Here is a 20,378-nt window from a genome sequence, read left to right as displayed (position 1 = left end):
CTGGGTTTAATTCCTGGGTCGAGAAGATCCCCTGAAGAAGGGAATGGCAACCCACTCCATTATTCTTGCCTGGAAAATTCCATGGACAGAGGAGCCTGGTGGGCTACAGTCCATGGGGTCGCGAGAAGTCAGACACAACTGAGCGACTAACACTTTCACACTTTCTTGCTTAATATTTAGGAGCTTGGATTCTGGAGCCTGATGCCCAGGTTTGAATCCTGGCTTCCTGTTTGCTAGCTCTGTGACCTTGGACAAGTAACATAACCTCTCTGTTTAGTTTTCTTATCTATACAGTAGAGATCAAATACCTGCCCCATAAGTTGGTTGTGAAGGTTAAGTGATACAATATGTGTGACTTTGAATAACATTTTCAAATATAAAAGATAATATATTATGAATTTGACATAAATCTATTGTTGAGCTAGGCCAGTGTTTTTCAGTCATATCAGATCCATTGCTGCCTTACCAATACAAATTTTTTTATACTTATTATCTTTTTGGAATGAACCTCATAGATACTAAAATCTACTTATGCCCGTAATTTAAAAAGAATCAGTATAATATTTGTGATATGATGGAGAAATATAAGGATAATTATTTATAATTAAGTAATATATGTGTCAATATAGAAATGCTCCAGCTTTTCAACTTAGAGATGTAATGAAGTAATCAGACACCTGTACCTAACATCATGAATGAGTTTAAATTTAAGAGCAGTAAGAAGAACAGAAACCGTTCCATTCAAGAAACACAGGAAAATGAGTGGGTGGATACTAACAGAAGTCTAATGTTAAGTAGTAACAGAGCAGACTGATTTGTATAAGAGGAGGGAAATGAACTTATGGACTTGCCCAGTGGAGAGAACAAGGAAATAGTTACTCTTGCAGATGAGCTGGGTCCTTTTTCTGAGTAGTGGCAAATTCTTTTCCTGCCTGGATGAGGTATTGATACAGTTTTATAGAAAAGATAACTCCCGTATTTCAATCCCACCACACATTAAGGCATCCTGTCCACTTCTAGAGTTCTTGCAAAGCCCTGGAGCCCATATCTTCTGATGGGTGGTGGGGAACAGAGAATGGATTACAGATAAACACGGGGGACAATATGAGAACAAGTCTGGAAAACAACAGCATCCCCCACCCTTCCAGAAGGGAATTTTCCTGTGTAACTTTCACAGCATAAATTTTTTTATTGTGTTACACAGGCAAACAACAAAATTGTAAGATGGTATTAATGTTAAAAACTTTAAGCCTAGGATGGATGATCAACAAGGTCCTGCTGTATAGCACAGAGAATATATTCAGTATTCTGTGATAACCATAATGGAAAAGAATATAAAAAAAGAATGTATGTGTATAACTTAGTCACTTTGCTGTACATCAGAGATTGGTGCAACATTGTAAATTAACTATATACTTCAGTAAAAAAAAATTTTTAAAAAAGGACTTCCCTAGTGGTTCAGTGGTTAGGACTCTGCTCTTTCACTGCCAAGGGCCTGGGTTCAATCCCTGGTTGGGGAACTAAGATCCCACAAGCCATATGGTACAGAAAAAAAAAAATCCCAGAAGTTTTAAGTCCTTTTTTTCTATTGAAGAAAGTCAGCAATATCCCTGTTTCAAGTGCCTTTTCCAGGTGCATAATACTCGGGCTTACATCTGGTACGTATTTGTGACCAGTTTTAGTATTTCTGCAGTAACTGCCTTTTGGCACTAAAATCTTTTTGCATATACGTGCAAGCTCAGTCATTCAGGTGTGTCCAACTCTTTGCGCCCTCATGGACTGTAGTCCGATGGGCTCCTCTGTCCATGGGATTTTCCAGGCAAGAAAACTGGAGTGAGATGCCATTTCCTCCTCCAAGGGATCTTCCCAACCCAGGGATTGAACCCAAGTCTCGTGAATTTTCTGCACTGGCAGGCGGATTCTTTACCACTGAGCCACTTGGGAAGCTGCCAAATCCTTTTTACCCAAATACATAGTTGGAAATGCTATAGGACATTGAATAGAAAGAATAAGCAGGATGAGTAACCTATTCAGTGATTTCTAAACAGTGTCTTTATCCCACTTATGCCCCCCTCTCTGAAATCACCTCCCAAAGTAACCAGACTATGCTTATCTGTTGAAAAAATGTGTCAGTGTACATGTATCAAAGTGTGTCTGTATTCTGAGGTGTTCGGGAGGTATGAGGGATCTGTGCTGTTCGTTTTTGTACGGGATTCCTCTGCATTTTAATCGAGATTGCTTGTTTCCCTGCTCCCTATCCTTTGTCCCATGTAGCTTGTGTTCTCTAAACATCTTAGCCATAAGCTCCCTACACATTTACAGAGCTTCCTCTCGGGGGGCAATGCCAGCCTGTTGAGACTCTCTAGAGTTGCTAGAAATGGAGGAAACATTCCAGCCAAGCCAAAAACGCATGGGCAAAACTGAACGTACCTGCTCAGTTATAAAGCGAGTGTGAGTTCAGTTCAGTTGCTCAGTTGTGTCCAACTCTTTGCGACCACATGGACTGTAGCACGCCAGGCTTCCCTGTTCATCACCAACTCCCGGAGCCTACTCAAACTCATGTCCATCGAGTTGGTGATGCCATCCAACCATCTCATCCTCTGTTGTCCCCTTCTCCTCCCGCCTCCAGTCTTTCCCAGCATCAGGGTCTTTTCCAATACGTCAGTTCTTCGCATCAGGTGAGAGTGTGAGTTAGGGTTGGCTGTTGTCCAAAGCATAAAGAGAATGATTAGATGCACTGGTTGGTTCAGTAGAGACTATAGAGGGCCTCCTCTGTGCTGGCTGGTATTTTGGCACCAGTGCCGCATAAACCATCTTCAACTTTCTTGTTGAAGCACCCGTTTGTCAAGAGTGCCAAAGGAGTGTCCATACTTCGGGACTTGATTAATGAAGCCATGGACGTGAAGCTGAAACGCCAGGAGGCCCAGCAGCGGGAGGTGGACCAGGAGGAGGAAGAAAACTCTGTGAGTGCAGGCGTTGCGGTGGGCCTTGGGCATTAATGCTTGTCATTTTGTGATTGTCAGCCAGGTAAGACGAGTCAGAGTTGTGGCGTCCGCCTGGAGCTGGAAGGCTCCTTGCCCCACCGTGTCCTGTCGTGGACCAGGGCTTGCTGGATGGATGTTTGTTCTTCTCCCAGTGCTTCCTGAGACACTTCCACATTTTATTCTTTTGCCTCCAAATCTTTTCTTCAGTTTAACTTTTTATTCAGGAAAGAGAACATTCAGGTCTGAGACTGGGTTTTTCTGTGCTCTTTTGGGCATCTAGTATCCATACTAGCTATGTAGACTTTACACTGATAGACTCTCTCACAACCCTGAGATTCCAGAGGTGTGTACCTTAGCTCCTTAGAGCAGTGTTAAAAAATATGCAGGTTAGATATGCGGCTCTTACATGGATAAATGTATGCTCTTCTTTGGTTGGCTAGGAGTGTTCTCACGGAGTATAGCTTTTAGAAATTGTGAATCAATATACTGTACGCCTGTAACATATATAATGGTGACTCATTGGTAAAGAATCCACCTGCCAATGCAGAAGATGTGGTTTAGATCCCTTGGTCAGGAAGATCCTCTGGAGAAGGCAACTCACTCCAGTATTCTTGCCCAGGAAATCCCATGGACAGAGGAGCCTGGGGGGTTCCGGTCCATGGGATTGCAAAAGAGTCAGACACAACTTAGCGACTAAACAACAACGACATATTTAATACTGTACACCAACTACACTTGAATTAAAAGAGTGTTCTTAGTTCTGTGAATAAGCCTCAAATCCAGAAATATTTGCAGCAGGATGAGTATGAGTAATTCAGAAAACTCGATCATTTTAATCAAATTAGTCCTCATTTGAGATTTCCTCCTTTTCCAGGAGGAGGATGAGCTAGATTCTGGCACGATGGTCCGAGCAGCAGGGGATGAGATGGGCACTGTCCGAGTAGCCAGCAGCATGAGTGACGGGGCCAATACGATGATCGAGCACGATGACACGTTGCCGTCCCAACTGGGCACCATGGTGATCAACACGGAGGACGAGGAAGAAGAAGGCACGATGAAAAGTAAGGCTCTGATTAAACAGACTGACTTCACAGGCAGACCTGGTGCATTCCAGAGAAAGCAGATTCTCTCGGTCCACATGGACTCAGTCTTGAGGCTCCACTCTGTGGCTGCAGTCTAAGGAGCGAGAGTGTTGGGGCCTCGCTCCAACCCACCCCAGCAGCAGTGGAGGGTTCGAGGAGGGAGGAAGCTGGCTTCTGCAGTCAGGCAGGGAAACAGCAGCAGTGAGGATTGACTTTCGGACCCGAATGGCCATTCTCTTGTTGAATGTCATCATTTTTTTTTTCTTCTTTTCCTTGATCTGCAGAGGCAAGCACATACATTGCTTTTTCTTTTTTCCTCCGTAAGTGATTGTTTATTTTATTTTTAATTTATAGTGTTCATTGTTGATTTAAGTGATTAAGTGACTGTCCATATGGCCCAAATCAATAGTTTCAGTGGTTCTGCTTCTGGTCCAGCACTTGGTATGGGCGGTCTTTGTCAATGCAGACCATCTAGCCGGTGTGTTGTGGTATTTCGTAGTGGTTTTAATTTACATTTCCCTGTTGAGTAATGCTTTGGAGCATACTTTGGTGTAGTTCTTTGTCATGTATCTCTTCTTTTGCTTCTCCCCCTTCTCCTTTGTATTGTTGTTACACATTTTACTTCTAGAGTAGTGCGTACATCGTTTTGATGCGTAATTCAGAGTGTAGTGGAACTCTGAGCTGTTTACCATACGGATTATCTTCAGTCTGTTTTCATGATCTTTAGTCTGTGTGTCTAAATCGGGTTTCTGAATTCTCAGTCAGTATCTTAAGGATGGGAGTGTACAAATTGAAGAGTCCTCAGTCACTTCTGGTTTAAACACGCCTCTAATGCTGCTGGTCCTTTTTCTTCGGCCTGTGACTGAGGCCTTACACCTGTGCTCAGTTCTCATCGAAGGGGGCCATCCTCCCCTCTCCTTTGAGTTCTTTTCTTTTCCCCTGTCTCTCTGCATCACAGACCAGGTCACAGAGGATAGGAATTTGGGAGTACAAAGTGGTAATAATAATAACTGAGTTGAGTTCTAAACATACAGTGTAGCCTAAACTCTGTGTAGGTATAAAGCATTAAATATCTATGGTCTTTTCATCATTGTTTTTTTTTTTTTTGTACCTCATCTTTTAAAACTTTTGAGTTTTAAACTTCTGAATCAGGGATTATTTGGCAAACTACGGTCCACAGGCCAAATCCGGCCTGCCACCTGGCTTCGGCAGTTAAGTTTTCTTGGAATACAACCATGTCCATCCCCTTGCTTATTATCCATGACCACTTCTGCACTATGGAGACAGAGCTGAGCAGTTGTGAATGAGACCAGGTGGCCCCCAAAGCCTGAAATGTTTGCTGTTTGGTCCTTTACAGACATAAAGGGTTTTCTGACCAGTGCTTTAGACCTGCTGCTTTGTGACTGATTGATTCATTCACTAAACTTCTCTTCAGTGCCTGCTACTGTATCCCAGGTACTTTGCGAGATGCTGAGGATACAGCAGAGAATGAAGAAACAGTCCGTGCCCTGAAAGAAGCTGTTGTCTAGTCTGGGAGACAGACCATTTAATTATACTTCAGCGTATAAAATGGGCTTTAAAGCAGAGGTAATCTGAGTGTGTTGGCGAAGCAGAGTGGAAGAATATTTAATTTAGGCTGGGGATTACTGACAGATTCCTGGAGGGAAAAGGCAGGGAGGTTGGCAGTGAGTAGGGTGGGTAGAAATATGCCAGCAGAGGAAGCCGGGTCCACAGAGTCCAAAAGGCAGTGAGTTCAGGGGAACCGCAGCTGGTTTATTGCAGCTGGAACAGACTGTTCCAGGGCTTTGGTTCTCAGGCAACCCCCTGGAATTTTCACCTTCCAGGTCTGTGTATTTATAATCAGCTCTTTGTTTCTGAAGGGAAAAGGTTTTCTTGTTTTCTTTTTTCTAGTCTGGGGCCCAGGCTCATCATCTGTGTTTGACTTTGGGTCAGAATTATGCAGATGGTGAAAGAGTAGTCACACTGCCGATGGATGTGTAAATTGCTCTGACTTTTCTGGAATGTAGTGCATGTCAAGAGTTTAAAAAGAGCAAACCTTTGACTCAGTAAATTCCATTTCTAGGAATTTGGCCCAAGAAAATAATTGAAGATCTAGGCAAATTAATATTCCAGCTTTATAAAAGTAAAAAGATAAATTAACATGTTAATATGTGCATTAAAAAAAAAAGACTGGAAAAAAAATCAAAAGGCTAGAGAAAAATCAACCAAATATTAAAAGTAGGTAAAGGGATTATAAATAGGTACTTTCGACTGTATTTATTTTCCAAGTTATTTTCTAGAGTTATTCTCAGAGGAAAAAAATACCACCAAAAATACTGCTGATATCATGGTATATCCTGTAAATTATTAATAGGACTTTGAATTCTTCATTGACTTAAGAATCTTTTTTTTTTTCCTTCTTAGTCCTTGGACTGTTGTTTATGGCCTTAAAAATGGATATTTACAGTTTATGGGCTTCCCTGGTGGGTCAGATAGTAAAGTGTCTGTCTGCAACGTGGAAGACCCGGGTTTGATCCCTAGGTCGGGAAGATACCCTGGAGAAGGAAATGGCAACCCACTCCAGTATCCTTGCCTGGAAAATTCTATGGACAGAGGAGCCTGGTAGGTTACAGTCCATGGGGTTGCAAAGAGTCGAACACGACTGAGCGACTTCACAAAGAGTTTATAAAAACATTTTCACTCCCTGCTAGTCTCAATTCTTACTACAAAAGTGTTCTTAGGGTATATTTCATCCCCTGGATGAAAGATTTGGTGTTCCATAAATTGTCAAGTGAATGCTATGTACTAAATTTAGTTTTTCTTTTACTCTTTTTAATAGCTAGCCTATGTAATTTGTTAGGTTTGTTTGTTTCGCAGTAATGAGCTGCTGACTCCTGTTTCTTTTCATTGACTCTAAGTGCTATATCGTCTCCTTGTTGTAAGGGCTTTAATTATGAAGATGATTATAATCCCTATGTAATATAACTTGGCTGACCCATTCATGTGTGTTGTGTGTGCATGTGTTATGCTTTTTTTAAATTTAAAGAATTCATTTTGTTCCAAATGTAATTGTCATATTTTAAGTGCTCATTACTTCAGTGGGTTGTGTGTTCAGTTTCTGAACTTGGAGAGTGTTATCATGTCTAATGAGAAACATACATCTTTTATTACAGCCATGAGGGAAAAACCCACTTAAAAGCCTCAATAGTCACAGCTAAGTGACATTAAATAAACTTTGTTCACAATCTGTTTCAGGTTGTATAATTCAATTTTTGAGTCACAAGTTAGATTTGCCACTTATTTTGAGATCTTTACTCATTACTGTAGGAGTTGAAACTTTTCACTATGGAAAGTTTTGAGAATAATGTCGTAACCTCTATGGACATATAGCCAGTTTCAAAAATAACTCACTGCCCATCATATTTCAGCCTTATTCCCCCCAAAATAGCAAATTGAATTAATTTAAAGCAAATCTCAGACATTCGACTGCTTCTTCAGAATTGATTTTTAAACACTTAAAGGAGATCAACCAAGCCTGACTCAGATACTGTCTGTGTTATGTTGGACAATTCTTTCTCCTTGTATGGGCCTCAGTGCCCCTATTCAATAAAAGCAGTTATCAATCTTATTTTTTCCCTTGTCCCTGATAGTTCTACTTGTCCACATGTTTATAAAAATTATAGAACTCATGACTAATACAGAACTGAAGTTTCTGCAAGTTTAAATTTTGTGATAATAAATAGACTTTCACTTACTACCTTAGAAAAGGTTTGATATTTCAATTGCCTCTATTCTCATTAACTGTATTAAAAATTATTTATGTTAGCAGTATTCTAACAGTATCAGTGCTTTCTCACAAAAGAAATTGGTTCACTCCTAAGTCCTCTCATTGCAGCAGATAACTCCTGTTCTTGACCACATGCCTGTATAGTTCCTATATGATAATAATTTGCCTAGATGTTCTACTTTCTGATTATTTTCTGCTGAAAAAGCATATACATTTTCCATGTTGTTTGCATAGTCCTTTTTATATTTATCACACTTAACTGTTTTTTTGTCGTTTCCCCATTGCTGGGCATTTTGGCTGTGTCTATTTTTCACTATTATAAATAACTCTGCAGGGAACAAACGTCCTACATATAAATTTTGCCTTCCTTTTAATGTTTCCTAGGAAAAATTTCAGAGAAGGCAATGGCACCCCACTCCAGCACTCTTACCTGGAAAATCCCATGGACGGAGGAGCCTGGTGGGCTGCAGTCCATGGGGTCGCTAAGAGTCAGACGGGACTGGGCGACTTCACTTTCACTTTTCACTTTCATGCATTGGAGAAGGAAATGGCAACCCACTCCAGTGTTCTTGCCTGGAGAATCCCAGGGACCGGGGAGCCTGGTGGGCTGCCGTCTCTGGGGTCGCAGAGTCCGACACGACTGAAGCAACTCAGCAGCAGCAGGAAAAATTTCCTAGGAACAATTTTTGTTTGAATAATTATTTAAACGACATAATTGCACGTTTGCCATATTGTCTTCCAGAGGCTGGTACCAGTATACATTCCACAAGGATTGATAGCAGTTATCAGTATCCTTTGTTTCTTCCCTGGACAGCCAGCTATTTCCCTTTTATAGTTTCCATCTTTTAAATCTCTGTGTGCCACTTTCTGAGTGTTTTCCCTGGATTTATCTTCTAATTCTAAAATTCTTTTTTGAGTCATGTCTAATCAACTGTCTGACCCAGACACCGTGGTTTTTTCAGTAGCTAATATTTGCTTATAGTCATATGACTAGTAAACACTGGAGTTGGAAATTGAAAGAACTCCCAAGTCTATGGGACTTCCCTGTAGCTCAGATGGCAAAGAATCTGCCTGCAATGCAGGGGACACAGGTTCAATCCCTGGGTCAGGAAGATCCTCTGGATAAGAGAATGGCAACTCACTCCAATATTCTTGCCTGGAGAATCCCATGGACAGAGGAGCCTGGTGGGCTACAGTCCATGGGGTCGCAAAGAGTTGGGCACGACTGAGCGACTAAAACTATAAAGGTTCTTAATCTTAGTCCGAAAGTCTATGCTGTTTTCATTCTGCTGAACTTTGGTTTGTTTTGGAATCCTTGTGTTAATGTGTATTGTGTATGTGTGTGCATGCACATAAACACACACTCAGTTGTGTCCTACTCTTGGTGACCCCCTCTACTGTAGCCCGCCAGGTTCCTCTGTCCATGGAGTTTTCCAGGTAAGAATACTGGAGTGGTTTGCCATTTCCTCCTCCAGAGAATCTTCCCCACCCAGGGATCAAACCCGAGGCTCCTGCCATGTCTCCTGAATCGCAGGCAGTTTCTTTACCCTGAGCCACCAGGGAAACCATAATGTGCATTAGATCCATAATATAAACCTATCAAAATTCATGTTAAGACTGGTGTTGGCTTCTGAGGAAATTCCAGAGATACCTTTTTTTTTTTTAAAGAAACAGTTCTTTTATATGTATATTAATTGTACCCAAGAGGATAGACGTTATAACTGGTAATGATAATCATTAATGACTAGGCACTTAATATCTGCCAGGTGTGGTGCTTAATCCTTTGTAAGCATCTCATATATTTTAATCATTGCAGTCATGCTGTGTGGTTTTTCATAGCCACCTCCACCCCTTTCAGAGCAGCAGAAACTGAATTGCAAAGCGATTAAGTAACTTGCTCGTGATTACATAGTGAGCAACAGAAGAGCCAAGATCTGAGGCCAGATGCGTCTGATTTCCAGGCTCGTGCTCTTAACCATTGTGTGACCCTGCCCCTCAGCAGAGCCCCTTCATTAAGTTGTGGAGGGACAGGACCAAGGCGCCTGATGGGAGGTCTCAGCTTGCCATGATCCACACTGGTAGCTTGAGTAACTCACCTCTGTACGAGTTTCCCCAGGATTTCCAGAGGCAGAGAGCACAAGGTTTTCTAAGGGGACCCGCCTCTGATGATTCTGTTAACATCTGAGGGCTTTTGTCTTGGTTGTGTGGGGTGCGATATGATTGCTTTATGAGAGACCCCAAGAACAACCTTTCACAACCACAAAGGTAAATCATGGCCCACACTACTTTGAAAACCCCTGTCTGGATAAAATACCAGTTTGGGGATTTGGGTAGGCTTCTTCTGTGTGTCTGTGTCAGTGGGGTCTTTTTTTTTTTTTTTTTTGCGTAACGTCTGGAGAAGAACTTCTGCCCCCATGATTTGAAGTTCACATTCCTGAGATGACTTGAGAGGATCCTCATACTTTCTTTGCACCAGTAGAGGGAGCTCTGTCATAGGTTATGAGTTTAAATGGTATTCTCACTTGTGTCCACAAATCCCTTTTCTATGGAAGGCTTCATTCTAGATCAAGACTGTGATTTATTTATTTTAACATCTATTTTAAGTAACTACAGCAACACTAGGGCAATGTCTTTATTTTACTTAGGTAGGCGTTTGAATACCTCATACTTGGCAAAGTTCAAGTAAGAGGAAAGTCGGTCAGAACATCTCAAAATAGTTTAAACTTTTCCTCTCTCTTCCCAGATTTCTTGGTAGACCTTAACCAGAACTGAGGTGTTCTTTCTGCAGCATGGTACCATGCATATAGTTTTGAGACTATCATCTGCCAAAGTGACCCTAACAAAGTAACTGAATATATATATATATTTTTAAAAAACTTAAAATTCTTCTGCAGAAACTGACTTGGGAGAAGTTATTTCATGTATCATAATAAACATTAACACTGACAGTTTATAGCTTTTCTTGTGTAGCCACTTTATTTTCCTTTAATTTATTTCTGTATTGACTTCACAAGTCTAATACTCTCTTTGACAGTAGATGTTGTCCTTTTTTTTTCCTTTCTTTTTTCGTTACTGGTTTACAGTGGTTCTTTGTGTGTTGGATACTAATTTTTCATCAGTTATATGCATTGTAAATATTTTTTCCCAGCTAGTGACTTGTGCTTTTAATTTTTCAGGCTCTTTTCTTAGAAAGCAACTTCTGTTTTCATGAAGTCACATTTGTCAGAATTTTCTTATACCATACATTTTTTTGTGCCTTCTTTCAGAAATTCTTAATAATATATTTTTAAAAAATTTAATTTTATTTGGCATATAGTTGATTTACAATGTTGTGTTCGTTTCAGGTGTATGGCAAAGCGATTCAGTTATATATACATCCATTCTTTTCCAGATTCTTTTCCTGTAGGTTACTACAGAATATTGAGTAAGGTTCCCTGTGCTGTATATAGTAGGTCCTTGTTGATTATCTATTTTATATGTAGTAGTGTGTATATGTTAATCCCAGACTCCTAATTTATCACTCCTCCTACTCTTGGTAATCAAGATGTTTACGAGGCGATGCATGGTGATCATTTCATAATGTATGCAGATGTCAAATCATTGTGTAATACATCTGAAACTAAAATAATGTCATGTGCCAACAATATTTTAACTAAAAGAAATTCTTTGCTACTCAAATGTCTTAAAAACTGTCTCCTACTTTTTTTTTTTTTCCCTAAAGGTTATAAAGTTTTACTGTCCACATTTAGGACTTTAATATATCAAATGTTTTTAAAAATTTGCAATATGAGCTATAGTCATCTAATTTTATTTCTTCCATGTGAAAGATTTGCATTTCCCTCCATTCAGATCTTTGGTCCTGTTATCTTCTCTTTCTTGCCTATCTATGAAAAATAAATTCTCCTTCTCCTACTTGTTTTTCTTTTCAATTACAGGTTACTCTTGAAATTTATATTATTCTTCCATGCAAATTTTAGTATTAGTCTGTGGAATTTTGTACAATACCTCTGGGATTTTGACTGAATTGCATTGAATACACAGATTAATTAGGCAGAATGGCTATCTTTATGATGTTAATTCTTCCTGTTCATGAACATAGTTTATCTTCTCATCTGTTTGGCTTATATCTTCTATTCTTAGATAACTTTATAATTATATCCATAAAGATATTTTAGATCTTTTTGTTAAATTAATTTTTGTAGATTACTTTATTTGTTCTAATAGGTTTTTTTTTTTTAATGAAGACAATCTAATTGTGAATTGCATTCTTAGTTTTTCCTTTTGATCTTTATACTTAATATAATTTTCTGTCTTAGTAAGACCTCTAAAAATAGAGGTGGTAGTGGGCATTCTTGTCTGATTCCTTATCTTAAAGAAATTTCTTCTAATTATATCCACTAAGTCATTATAGTGGATCTGGTATATTATCAAGTTAAAGAAGATTTTGTCTATTTCTAGTTTAAGAGATTTCTTTTTTAATCAAAATTGGTAATAAATTTTGTTGTTATTCAGTTTTCTTACTTACTAATGTATTCAGCTAACATAATTTTTTCTCGAAGTTCAGTTTTCTCTGCATCCCACAGGTTTCATATGTGGGAAGTTGTAAATATTTTTTCCCAGTTTGTGGTGCTTTGTGCTTATTACATATTTCTTTTTTAACTCTTGAATTACTCAGAAATGCTTTTTAAAAACCAAATTCTATGAATTTTTTAAACTACTTATTTTTAATTTTCAGTTTCAGAGAATTATGGCTAATGAACACATTTGACCCAATATGTCAGTAATTTTTGTTAAATGTTGTTTGCGTGCCTTAGAAAGAATGTGTGTTTTCAGATTGCTTGTAGGAATCTATATGTATCTGGCGGATTTAGCTTGTTAATTGTCTTCAAATATAACTATTCACAACTAATTCTTGATATTTGATCTTTTGGTTTCTGAGGGAGATATGTTAAAATTGTTACTCTGTGGTTGTGATTTGTCTATTTTTGTTAATTTTGAGATTTTTATTTTTGGGGAGAGGTCTTTTGTATTTTGAGGTTGCATTGTCCGATGCATATAGATTTAGAATTGCTAACTCTTCCTGGGAATTGTTCCTTTTATATTTGACTTTCATAACTTCCCTGAGATACACGTTTATCAGTTATGAACTTCCTGCCATACATAATGAGCAAGTTCAAGTTAAAAGTTCAGCGTCTTGTCTAAAGTCACCCTAGATTGCAAGCCTTTGGCTTCTCTCTTCATTGCTTCTGTGATTTAGGCCATATTGTTAAAAATTGTGAAAAGCCTGCCTTTCTTACTGTTTGATACCTAATTCTAGGATCTTCAAACCTAAGACTTTTGTTATGTTGGTGTTTTGGGTTATCAACACTCACAACTGTGATAAGATTTTATAGCTAGTTAGCTAGGTTGATTGAAGGATGGTAACACAAATGTAGTAAGATGTTAACATTTGAGGAGTCTGAGTGAAGATTATCTGGATAGTCTTTGTAACCTTGAAGGTTTTGTACATCTGGTACATCAGCATAAAACATTACATGATTATTAACTCATGATTTTCAGTTTTTAGAAATAAATCTCAGGAGGCTTAATTTGAGATATTAAGTTTGAAAGTGCTTCACTTAAGAGTTTCCTAATAAAATAATATCTAGAGGTTGTTGGTTTCTACTGATTCAGGTATTACATCTGTCTTTAATATTGATAGAAATATGTGTTTCAGAAAAGCAAGCATATCCCACAGGTTTATAAAAATGTTAATTAAAAAAAATTAGCAGTCCTCTTATTGAAAAAAATTACAGTGTCCATTTTTTAAATTGAGGTATGGGTGTTTTACAGTGTCACGTTAGTTTCAAGTATACAGTAGAGCAAAGTGATTCAGTTATATTAATTATTAATATATGTCATTCAAAGTAATATATTGGACACTGAAGATCTTTAGTAGTACTATGAAGATAATGAAGTTTTGTTATATGTGAGGTTTTTTTTGATGTGTCTTAATATGCAGGAAAATGGCTTCACCATTTCATCCTCAAGCAAGCATCTTTTCTTAAAGGAAGAGAATTCTTCTGTTTTACTTCATCATTATCAAATAGGATATTATAATTAGGAGCTCAAATGAGAATTCTACTTCTATACAAGAAGTAGAGAAAGAATCCAAGCTTTTAAAACATTAAAAGTATTTTGTCACATAAACTGTGTTATTATACTTTAATAATACTTTAAAGTATCTTTGAAAATAACAAAAATTTTTTATTTCAGAGGCAGAGATAACAAAAAAATCTTGGAGCAACTTGAGCCTGATTGGCATAAATTTGTAGTTTAGCAGTTAATGCTTTTGTCCCAGATGAGGAAATGACAGGCAAAAGGATGACCCTTTAAAATATGTACATCATGTGCTAAAGATTTGACACGCAGTGGTTCTCCCTTCCAAGACTCATTGGCTATGATAAATGGTTTTCTTGTCCTCACTGCATTCCCAAGAGATACATGGTGGCCGGTTCCTCTCCTTATCTCCGGGCTGATTAGGCCACTGATTAGGCAGAACTTGGACCACTGAATTAAAAGATTATTTCCACTGACGCAAGCCTTTTAAACTAGAGTCAGTGAACTAAAGGGAGGGACTGGATGATTTCTATTTGAAACTTAAATTTCTAATTGCATTCTAATCTCTTGTTGTTATTGTTCAATCTCTAAGTTGTGTCCGACTCTTTGAGACCCCATGAACTGCAGCACACCAGGCTTCCCTGTCCATTACCATCTCCTGGAGTTTGTTCAAACTCATGTCCATCGAGTCAGTGATGCCATCGAACCATCTCATCCTCTGTCGCTCCCTTCTCCTCCTGCCCTCAGTCTTTCCCAGCATCAGGGTCTTTTCCAGTGAGTCAGCTCTTCTCATCAGGTGGCCAAAGTATTGGTGCTTCAGCTTCAGCATCAGTCCATCTAATGAACATTCAGGGTTGATTTCTTTTAGGATTGATTGGTTTGATCTCTTTGCTGTCCAAGGGACTCTCAAGAGTCTTCTCTTGCACCACAGTTCGAAAGCATAAATTCTTCAGCGCTCAGCCTTCTTTATGGTCCAACTCTCACATCTGTACATGGAAAAACCATAATTTTGATTTTAAGGACATTTGTTGGGAAAGTGGTATCTCTGCTTTTTAATATGCTGTCGAGGTTTGACATAACTTTTCTTCTAAGGAACAAGCATCTTTTAATTTCATGGCTGCAGTCACCATCTGCAGTGATTTTGGACCACAAGAAAATAAAGTCAGCCACTGTTTCCACTTTTTCCCCATCTATTTGCCATGAGGATGCCATGATCTTAGTTTTTTGAATGTTGAGTTTTAAGCCAGATTTTTCACTCTCCTGTTTCACCCTTATTAAGAGGCTCTTTAATCTCTTTGAAAAAGAATTTTATTTTTTAAAGATATTTTTGCTATGGGTCATTTTTAAAGTTTTTATTGAATTTGTTACACTATTGCTTCTGTTTTACATTATGGTTTTTTGTTTGTGAGGCATGTGGGACCTTACTAAACTCCCTGACCAGGAATTGAACCCATAGGCCCTGCATTGGAAGGCAAAATCTTAACCATTGGACCACCAGGAAGTCCCGAAATGGAATTCTAAAGCATCATGGCATTATTAACTTAGAGCAGCTCAGAACTGTTTTGGGTAAACTGTTGTGATAGTATTATGTGATAAAAACTTAATGTATTCATAGTTTCCCAGAAAGTCCTAGGTCTCATGAAGGCACCTATTGTTGTGAGTTTCCTCATGTTAAAACCAAAGTCAGGATCTTGTTGAAATGATTTTATTTCAACACCGTCCGTCAGATGCTAATTTCAGAGCTACATAAGATGGAATTCTTGACTCACAGCCTGTTTTCTTTCCACCTGCAGTTTTTTTGAAGAGGATGTTATAACATTGCCTCCCTTGTGTGTTCTCTATCTCATTCTCTCTGACTTAGATTTTACTATTTGCAAGGATGGTAAATAGGACATAAAGTACTACAGAATTTGCTTTAAAGCTTCTTTACTACAGTGACCTTACTGTCTGATTTCGGATCCCTTCAGATTGTTTAAAACTATCATCAGAGAATATTTGTATTCTCAAAAATACAGTCCATATATCTTTGTCATGCACAGCATCATATGAGAACTTTATCAAGCTTTGGCAAGTTACTTTTTGGAGCCTCAGTTTCCTAGTCCGAAAAAGTGAAGCATAAAAGTTCTATTTTGTCAGACTGAGATGGTAAGAAATACATATTTAAAATGCTTACCCTAGAAAAGCTTAAAAAGAGTAAGTATTATAGTATTTGATAGTGTATGACAGTGGGTTGTTTTTTTTTTTTAGTGTATCATGGTGGTTTTTTTGGTTGGACCTTGAAAAACTCCTTCAACCAGAGCTACTTTTCTGCATTGTAATTCCTTTTCTCTTGCTAGTCATGTTTTTTTTCGTTTTTACTCTTGGTATTAATGGTATTTTATAAGCGCCACTTCTATGGCACTGGCTTGAAGCTGATTGATCTAAAGGAAGGTCAGTTTTCAATTTCAGTAATGTTTTTAAAATGTGAAGGGGGGAGGGAAAGAGAGATTAGTTCTAATTCCTTGGCAACAAGGTAACAGATGTTTTGAGAATCTGTTAAGTAGTACCTCAAAATATAAGACTGTAGATTTTAGGGGCTAGATTTTGGATCCTTGTGAGCCTTCCTTTTTGAAGTTTCAAAAGGTTATCTTAATACTGTGGGATTTATTACCCACTTGATTTTTTTTCCATCCCTGAAGGATAATCTCTGGCATTCACTGAGCATTTATCAGAAGCTCCCTCTAGGGTGGGATTCACAACAGAAGAGCAGAAATCTTGGTCTTTAGACTATTCTCACAAATAATTTTTGCACAAGTAATTCAAGGTCATCCTGCCAGAGCGGAGACTAAATCCTAATTGTTTGTGCAGTTTTTCTAATTATGTCCAGATGTCGGGCTCACTTTTATCTTTGGAAACCTTCTTGATTCTTGTGGGATGAGCCAAAAAGCACAGACACGTGGTGCCTGAAAATGCGTTCAAACCCCTCATGCCAGACCACATATTAAGATATGAAAGTACTGGATCTCAGTGTGACGTGGCTGAAGGGCTCAAGGCCTATATTTTGGGGAAGATAAGGTGCTGCTCCAGTAGAGTTAAGTTGGTAAAAAGAGAGCCAAGAATAGCCATGGGGGGAATAATCTGTTTTCCAAAAGAGGGTAGTCGTAATGAAGATCAAAGGGAAAAGTCCAAAAGATATACTTTGGCTCTTATGTCTAAGAGGCCAGTAAATCAGTTTTGATCAGTTAGGGGAATATATTTTCCTGGTGCTCTAAGCTTTCCGACCTGCTTCCCCTTGTTGGGCAAGAAGACTGAGATACATTATGATCAAATTAAATGGGTCCCAAAGAAAAAAGTAGATGATTCTCTTAAGTGTTTATGTTCTAAAAAATATCAACTTGGAACCAGTATTTGTTAAAAAGAAATATTTAATCCCGACCAAATAATACTTATTAGGTATTCACTATGTGCCCTTACTGTGTAGTGTACAAAAAACCAAATGAGACATTTGCTGCCAACCAGGAATTTGTAGGTTGAAAGGGGATGATGACATTTGTCATTATCATTATCTAACATGTATAGAGTGCCTATTATTCTTACCATTCTTTCTAATTCCTTATATATCTGGAGCTTTACCCTAGGTGCTTCTCATAGTGGTATTTATGTTGACATCACTTTGTTAAGGAGGACCTTCACAGAGGCAAGTAGTAATGTTAAGCCAAATACTGGATAAGTGATTCAGGGAAGTGTTAAAAGGATTTGTGAGAACTTAGATATACAGAGAGATGGGAGGATGATATTCCATGCAGGTGCAGACTCAGAAAGGAGAGGTATGTTATATATTAAACATTCACTTTAGCTGAAGTGGGTGGGTGTTGCCCAGATATTGGAGGACCTTGAATGCCAGAGTAAGAAGTTTGAACTTGATCTTGTTGGTAATAGGGTAGTACAAAGACATTTTGATCAGAAAAGTGAAATAGCAAAAGGTTTTTTTAAAAGCAGATTCAGTTGGATGATATGGAGTTTGAAAAGACTAGGAACAATGAGACCAATTACGAAATTGTTGCAATAACCACCGGATCATTCTCAACTATGACCCTTTTGTATCTTTTTGGGTATGCCAACTCTATTGCTCTAGTCAGTAACACCTTGAAATCTGGATTTAGATCTCTTTGAATAGATATATGGTAGCATACTAGACGGAGAAGGCAATGGCATCCCACTCCAGTACTCTTGCCTGGACAACTCCATGGACGGAGGAGCCTCGTAGGCTGCAGTCCATGGGGTCGCTGAGAGTCAGACATGACTGAGCGACTTCACTTTCACTTTTCACTTTCATGCATTGGAGAAGGAAATGGCAACCCACTCCAGTGTTCTTGCCTGGAGAATCCCAGGGACAGGGGAGTCTGGTGGGCTGCTGTCTCTGGGGTCCCACAGAGTTGGACACAACTGACTCGACTTAGCAGCAGCAGCAGCAGCATACTAGACTTAAAGAACCAGAGCATCACTGCCCAGAAGTCAGTTCACATAGAGGCAATTACCAAAACTGGTTCCTAGAAGAGTTACTTGGGTTGGACTCCAGGGAACCTTGTAACATCATTCTGGGAATTCTTAGTGGTTTCAAAGAACATTCAAAGGAATATTTATGGCCACGTACAGAAACTTGAATAATAACTTGTGCCATTAGATGGGTTAATACATGTAAAGCACTTAGGTGCCTCAGTCTTGAAACCAAAAACCACACACATAATGAAAGTTAGATTAAAAAACAAAACAGTAACCCTGTGATAAGGTATATTATTCCATGCTAGAAGGAAACGTTTGAGAGATTACTTGAGTTGTTTTGTTGTAAATATTCATGCATGAAACAGAGAAGAAAATGTAGACTTTTTCCAGTTCTGTAGTTTAAACCAGGTAGAAAAGAGTGACTATAGAAATGAAGGAAAAGGTAGATTGACTGTCGTAGTTTACTTAGTGACAGTCTTAAAAATGAACATTTTAAATGGAAGGGCATGAAGTTTAATGTCTAATAGATGGTCATTCCAAAGGAAAAGAAGGGCCTCCGTCTTTGGTCAAGCTTCTTCCCAGTTATGACTGCCTTGGCATTGTGTTATAGTTCATATAAATCCAGAAATATAAGTAGATAGAGAAAAGGGGTCCTTCTGTTCTTTTAATTGAGTTATTGATATATAATTCACTCATTTAAAGTATACGGTTCAGTGAACTGTACTCTTTGAGTCTAACTTTTTATGGACTCACCATGGTCTAATTTTTTAAATTTATTATTTTTTAATTGAGATATAATTCACATATAAAATTCACCATTTTAAGGTTACAGTTCTGTGGTTTCTAAGAATGTTTTAGCAGGGTTGTGCAGTTATAACCACTGTTGAATTTCATATATTTTTGTTATCCCCCAAACCAATATCCTGTTAGCAGTCACTTCTTGTTACCCTTTTCCCCCATCCCAAGGCACCCATTGATCTGCTTTCTGTCTCTTAAGGATATGCCTATTCTGAAAATGTTATATAAATGGAATCATGCAAAATGCAGCTTTTGTATCTGGCTTCTTTCACTTATCAGGGTTCGTCAATGTTGTAGGATATATCAATAGTTCATTCCTTTTCATAGTTGAATAATATACCATTTGTATGGATATACCTGATTTGGTTCAAAATCTAATTTTTGAACATTTTAATCACCCTCTAAAGAAACTCTGTATCCAAAATACTCACTGCCCCAATAACCCTAGGCAACCGCTAATCTACTTTTGGTCTCTACAAATTTGCTTATTCTGAACATTTCATATAAATAGAATCATAGAATGTGGTTTTTGTGACTGGCTCCTTTCATTCAGCATCCTGTTTTCAGGGTTCCTCTGTGTTGTACCATATGTCTGTATTTATTTTTTATCTCCAAATAATACTCTCCTATATCTATATATAGACATCACTTTTTATTATTTCCTTCATCAGCTGATGATTTTTGGATTGTTGTGTCCTTCTGCTTTTACATAGCATTTTTCAAAGAAAACTAAATATAAGATACAGTTGCTTATGAATTTGCCCTTTTGTGGACTTTGACAGATTGTCCATTTAGCTTACCAGGTGCTGCTTACAAAGAGAAACAGGCCAGTCATAATGTAGGAATTCAGGCTTTCTTTGCATCAGATGAAAATCAGAGCAAGACATGGCTGTTTTCCAGGTTTGACTTTTCTGTTGAGTCCATTCTCCCAGTGGCTTCAGGTTTCTGGTATTATCATTCAGTGGAACGTCTTCATTTCCTGGGATACACCTGAGAAAAATACCACAGCTCACATTGAAACACAAAGCCCACCGGCTGGCAGAAGCCCTGGGGACAGCATCGTCTTTAGTCAGTGGGGAGCAGTTCTCTGACACCTTTCAATGTCATCAGGCTGTTGTCCAGCGTGCCTGATGGTCTCACTCAGGA

General features: G+C 38.4%; 1 protein-coding gene across 5 annotated transcripts in view; it reads left to right on the top strand.

The window, feature by feature from the left end:
• The window catches only part of STK4 (serine/threonine kinase 4), a 92,415-nt gene that overhangs the window by 26,722 nt on the left and 45,315 nt on the right, over positions 1-20,378 (top strand). For all 5 annotated transcript variants that reach the window (XM_086331654.1, XM_086331655.1, XM_086331653.1 and 2 more), the window contains 2 exons: positions 2,835-2,963; positions 3,859-4,045. In XM_086331654.1, the coding sequence (XP_086187780.1) occupies positions 2,835-2,963; positions 3,859-4,045 (316 nt within the window). The remainder of the gene's footprint in view (positions 1-2,834; positions 2,964-3,858; positions 4,046-20,378) is intronic.

Source organism: Bos grunniens, chromosome 13 (assembly GCF_055505025.1).
Source record: "Bos grunniens cultivar Pamir isolate PY7600 chromosome 13, Bosgru_T2T1.0, whole genome shotgun sequence".
NCBI lineage: Eukaryota > Metazoa > Chordata > Mammalia > Artiodactyla > Bovidae > Bos > Bos grunniens.
Note: the sequence above shows the minus strand (reverse complement) of the source record. Positions and strands in the feature narration are given on the sequence as shown.